General features: G+C 45.8%; 1 protein-coding gene across 1 annotated transcript; it reads right to left on the reverse strand.

The window, feature by feature from the left end:
- Nucleotides 1–2,334: 2,334 nt before the first annotated feature.
- On the reverse strand, nucleotides 2,335–4,266 carry LOC112129680 (CMT1A duplicated region transcript 15 protein-like protein). Its single transcript, XM_054535953.1, has 3 exons — nucleotides 4,262–4,266; nucleotides 3,117–3,133; nucleotides 2,335–2,977 (listed from the first exon to the last, which is right to left on the reverse strand). Exons 1-3 carry the CDS (start codon nucleotides 4,264–4,266, stop codon nucleotides 2,397–2,399), a joined length of 603 nt encoding a protein of 200 aa, XP_054391928.1. The 3' UTR covers nucleotides 2,335–2,396.
- Nucleotides 4,267–6,000: the final 1,734 nt, after the last annotated feature.

The following is a 6,000-nucleotide window of genomic DNA, read 5'->3' on the forward strand; positions in this document are numbered from 1 at the left end:
CTACAGACAGGGCATTAATAGCCCAGTGGTGGGTGAGCAGCAGAGGCCAGGACTGGACTCAGACTTTTGCCTCACAAAGCTGTGAGGACTCTGAAGCTCCTGCCCCTTCCTAACACAGCCTCACCAGGAGTCTGCTGAACACCTTTGAAACAAGTGCAGGGAAAAGATGAAGGTCTGGGAAACCACAGAGCTGACAATATTCATCTACATTGGTCACCTTTGTGTTAGAGAGTGTGTGTATCTGTACGACTGAGTACGTGTCTATGTGCATAGATATATCTGTGCATGCCTGTCTGTATGTGCACATTATATATTGATGTGTATGTATGTCAGTTCTATGGCTGTGTACCTGTGTGGATATGTGCACACTGGACTGTGGGTCTCTGTGTGAGGATGTAACATTTGTGTACATGTGAGGATGCATATCTATGTGTAAATGCTGTCATGTTTTGCATGTATAGTGTGTGTGTATCTGGGCACACATGAGTGCATGTGTAGAAATATGTGTCTGTGTTTATGCTTGCTCTCCATTCATCTGTGTTTTTATATGTGTAACTGAGCATATTTCTACATGTAGGGATGACTGCGTGTTCATCTTAGAGGATCTGCATGAATGTGTCCTTTTTGCCAGATTTCTCTTCCCATTCATCTTAAATCTCTCTCACTAGTTAAATGTTTGTTCCCCATCTCTGTGCCTCCTCTGTTCATTCCCTCTCACCAAATGAGCTTCTAAGCATCAGTCTCCCTCTGCCATCAGATTGACTACTTTCGCCGCACAGTTCCCTTCTCGCACTGTACTTGCTTTCTTCCCCTGCCTTTCTACCTCAAGCTTCCTCTGCCTGCTTTTGTCACAGTCTCATTGCTTGCTGACTTGGAGGCTAGGGCTGGTCTGCACTTAGCCTCTCCCTTCCTAATTTCTAGCCCTAGTGAGCAGCCCTGTCTTAGCCCTGGCTGCCCTCCACAGTGTATCGTCATGTTCCTGCTACCTTCCCGACCCCAATGCTCAGCCTGGAATTGTTGGAGGAGACAGCAAGGACATTCAGAAGAGTCAGTTGGTTACCAGTGCCTTCGTGTTTACTCTTTTATGTGTTAGATCCTGAGTTGGGGGTGGGGTTTGATAAGGAAGGGGTGGTATAGCTAGAATGCAAACTAATAACTTCATCTGCTTTACTTTTTCTTTTGTTGACAAACTGTCACCTTTTCTACTCCAAACTGACCAAGAAGTTGTATTTGCTATTTGTGGCTACTCAAGTCCTACTGCCCAGCCAAGGGTCCCTACAATGTCTCAGCCCAATGGGTTGGTTAAAAAGAGAGAGAGAGTGAGAGAGAGAGAGGGAGGTCACTCTCATTTTTGTATCAAAATTGCCCTTCTTTTTAGCAAGTGTGTGAACTCACAGTGCTTTCTATGACTAAACCATGGATCACATGAAAGATCATTTTTCTTAAAGAAAACAAAAATTGTCTAAATTTTTGTTTAGACAATTTTGGTTAGACAATCCCCAGAGGGGACCAGCAAATACTTAATAGAAGATTATATATTTCCTGTGAGTGCATATGGCTTGGGGTGACCTGATTCTGTAAAGCAAATGTTATTGTCCTCCTCAAATTCATGTGTTGAATTCTATGTGATGGTATTTGGAGGTGGGGCCTTGGAAGGTGATTAAGTTCATGAAGGCAGGGACCTCATGAATGGAATTGGTGCCCCTATCAAAGGGACTGCAGAGAGCTCCTTCATCCCTTCTGTCATGTAAAGACACAGTAAAAAGGTGGCATGAACCAGGAAGCCAGCCCTCTGTAGACACGGAATCTGCTGACCATTTGACCTTAGATTTTATCATCTCCAAAACTGTGAGAAATCAATTTTCTATGGTACCTAGTCTACGGCATTCTGTTTTGACACCCAGATTAGCTAAAGTACCAGCATATCAACTTGCACACATAATTCTTGGAAACTGATGCCAAATCCATGATGGTAAAAGGTGATTTATCTGCCAGAGGCATGAGCCTACATAATCTCTCCACAATAAACCAGAGAGTCAAAACAGGCAAGAGTGGGTCAAGGTCTTCTAAAAGCCATACCTGAAAGGTTTCCAATAACACTTCACTCGATGGTAATTCAATCACACAAACAACCACAACAAAAGACACAACTATCAGAGATTTTCAGGATAGCCTCAAAAACACCATCTAATATTAGGGAGTTCAAAAAGGCAAGAAGTTTCAGAAATCAAACTTTATTTATATTTCATTTCATAAACTTGTAATTCTAACACCATTAATCAATGCTAGGGCAGGTGGTGGCATGGAGAGCCTGGGGCACAAAGGCTGTCTTTTAAAGCTTTGCTTGCTGTACCCTTTGGAGCCACCTCCTGGTCCCTTCACCCCCTGCCCACCTCTTAAGAGCCCATTTGGGGCGGCACATTAGGGGCAAACAGCCTGGATACCCAGTTGCAGACACACATCCATGCCTGGAGGAGAAGATTGCATCTGAGAGCAGTAGAAGCTGCTGGAACTCTTCTTCCCAGCCTTCTTTTAATGCTCTTGCACACCTCCTGCACACAGATAGACCCCACCAGCATTAGCACAATAAACAGACCCTGCAGCAGCAGGGCTGTGGTTCTAGTGAATGAGAGAAGCCTCTCTCCAGCAAGACAGAGGAGTCCAGTCTGAATGCCCTGGTCTCTGCCTCTATGTTTTCCACCATGCCCAGGACTAGGGGCAGCATGGGAGCTGCTGGCTGGGGCTGTGCTTGTCACCCCCTCCCTCCCACTTCTCTCTCCAGCCACACTTTCAGCTCCAGGGTGAAGGCCAGTGGCTACAGTAGGTGCCATGATTTCAGGCAGCTCCTGGCTGGGCTGGTCCTTGGCTGGAGCTCCCTCCAGCTCCAGGGCTCTCTCTGGAGGGGGCTCTTCCCATGCTGGCTCTGGCTCTACAGCTGGTGCTGCAAGTGCTCCTATTTCTGCATATGGACCAGGAGCTGAAAATGGAGAAAGGGTGACCAGCGTCAGTCACTTTCCACGGAATTTCCAAACACAGAGAAAACCTCACTGAATTCAAAGGAATTCCAGCCCAAAAGCACCACCCCTGAAAAGTCTCCCAGGCTGCAGCCACCTCACCATGTGTCTGTGCCTCCCTGGGCTCCCATGGAGCTGGTTATGGGGCTGACTCTAGGATGTGGGCACCTGGTTACCAGAGTTCTAAGTTCTGTCTGGGTCTGTCATCAAGGAAGTGAGGTTGCTTCTTTAAAGTTCTGTCCCCTCAGCCCCTTCCTTCCATAAGCCTACTCAGGACTTCACTGGGCTACTGACTACTCACCCTCCCCTCAGGTCATCTCCTTACCTGTACACAGTTATGTCCACCCAGGGTCTGCTTGGACACCTATGCCTGATGTTCACCAGGGGCCGGATGTCTTCCTCAGGCCTGATGTCCACCTAGGGCCTGATGTCTGCCTTGGGCCTATGTCCCTCTTGGGGCCTTGTGTTCACCTGGGGACTGTATCCAGCTGGGGCCTGATGGCCTACTGGGTCTTGTTGTTCACCTAAGGCCTTGTGTCCACCTGGGGACTGGTGATCACCTGGGGCCTGGGTGTCAACTTAAGGCTGGATGTGCAACTAAGGCCTGAGTTTTCACCTGGGCCTGATGATCACCTGAGGACTGGGTGTGTGCCTTGGGTCTTTTCCCTTTTCCTGAACAGGGCTTGCAGTTTCCAAACCAGACACAATCTCCCAGTTGGAGAAAGAAAAAGGATCTTAGATGATAGTGAGACAAATTTCAGGAAACTCCATCCAAATAAGTAAATGAGAATGAGGATAGGATTCATTGTAAGTAACATTCTCAGTTGGTGTTCCAAAGTTATCTTTTGCCTGGGTACGGTGGCTCACACCTGTAATCCCAGCTCTTTGGGAGCCCAAGGTGGAAGGATCACTAGAGGCCAACAGTTTGAGACCAGCTTGGGCAATAGATTGAGACCCTCATCTCTGAAAAAAAAATTAAAAAATTTACCAGGCATGATGGCATGTGCCTGCAGTCCCAGCTACTTTGGAGGCTGAGGTGGGAGGATCGCTTGAACCCAGGAGTTCAAGGCTGCAGTGAGTGAGGATCACAACAGTGAATTCCAGCCTAGGTGACAGAATGAGACCCTGTCTCTCTAAAAAACAAGCAAGCAAACAAACCAAAAACCACAAACAAACCAAACCCCTCTTAGCAAAATACTTGCATGAGGTAATAAAAGATATGTACCAAATGCCTACAACAAACATACGTCATGATGAAATGTTAAATGCTTCCCATGGAATTAGGTTCAAGACAAGGTTCCATCCACCATCACATTTCAATTCCACATTGCACAATGTAAAGAGGCCTGCCCAAGGTCATAACGTTGCTCACTGGGTAACACAAGAGAACCCAGTACAGCCCTTTAGATCCTTCATTATAGTTTTGTTCTAAAACTGCTTCTGTTATCCTTTGGACATGAGTCTCTTAAGTGTTATCATTTGAATTCATGTATACAGTTTATTTTCACACTGCTCTAAAGAATACCTGAGACTGGGTAATTTATAAGCAAAAGAGGGTTAATTGGCTCACAGTTCTGCATGGGTGTGAAGGCCTCAGGAAACCTACAATCATGATGGAAGGCAAAGGGGAAGCAGGCAATTTCTTCACCAGGCAGCAGGAGAGAGGGGAGAGCAGGGGAAACTGCCACTTATAAAACCATCAGACCTCATGAAAACTCACTCACTATTATGAGAACAGCATGGGGTAAACCGCCCCCATGATCCAATCACATCCCACCAGGTCCCTCCCTCCACACATGGGGATTAAAATTCAAGATGAGATTTGGGTGGGGACACAGAGCCAAACCATATCATTCTGCCACTGGCCCCTCCCAAATCTCATGCCCTTTTCACATTTGAAAACCAATTATGCCTTCCCAACAGTCTCCCAAAGTCTTAACTCATTCCAGCATTAACCCAAAAGTCCAAGTTCAAAGTCTCATCTGAGGCAAGGCAAGTCCCTTCCACCTATGAGCCTGTAAAATCAAAAGCAAGTTAGTGACTTCCAAGATACAATGTGGGTACAGGCATTGGGTAAATGTTCCCATTCCAAATGGGAGAAATTGGCCAAAACAAAGGGGCCAATGGGCCTCATGCAAGTCCAGAATCAGGTAGGGGAGTCATTACATCTTAAAGCTCCAACATGACCTCCTTTGACTCCATGTCTCACATCCAGGGCATTCTGATATGGGCTCCCAAGGCCTTGGGCAGCTCTGCCCCTGTGGCACTGCTGGGTATAGCCTCTTTGGCTGTTTTTGCAGGCTGGCATTGAGTGACTGCAGCTTTTCCAAGCACATGGTACAGCTGTTGATGGATCTACCATTCAGGAGTCTGGAGGATGGTGGCCCTCTTCTCACAGCTCCACTAGGCAGTGCCCCAGTGGAGACCCTGTATGGGGGCTCTAACCCTACATTTCACTTCTGCACTACCCTAGCAGAGGTTCTCCATGAGGACTCTGCCCCTGCGGCAGACCCAAAATTATATATAATTATAGTTGATATTCTGAGGTAGAGACACAATAAGCTATCAGTTTGATTAGGAGGTCTGGGTTTTGCTTTTTCTATGGTAATGTAAAAGGGCAGGAAGGTTAGTATGTTACAAGTTCACTGCAATTACATATCAGTTTCTGTGCATATAAGAAACCACAAAGTCACAGACCTAAGGTCTTGATAGATATGAAAGCAACCCTATGTGATATCATGCCCACATCTTTACCTTAAACTCTCACCTAAAATTACTAGTGAGGACTTTTTTGTTCTGCTGTTAGTATTTGATAATTCTAGCCAGCATGCAATAAGATATGGATATATGAATAATAACTTGATTTTATAATATTAATAACAGCTTAATTTTAAACACATATGTTGTGCCTTGTACTCTACAGAAAATGTACACTTTCCTTTTTTCTCTAAATTAGGTTTAATTTATTTCAGAAGTTTCTAGATTT

Source organism: Pongo abelii, chromosome 19 (genome assembly GCF_028885655.2).
Source record: "Pongo abelii isolate AG06213 chromosome 19, NHGRI_mPonAbe1-v2.0_pri, whole genome shotgun sequence".
Lineage (NCBI taxonomy): Eukaryota > Metazoa > Chordata > Mammalia > Primates > Hominidae > Pongo > Pongo abelii.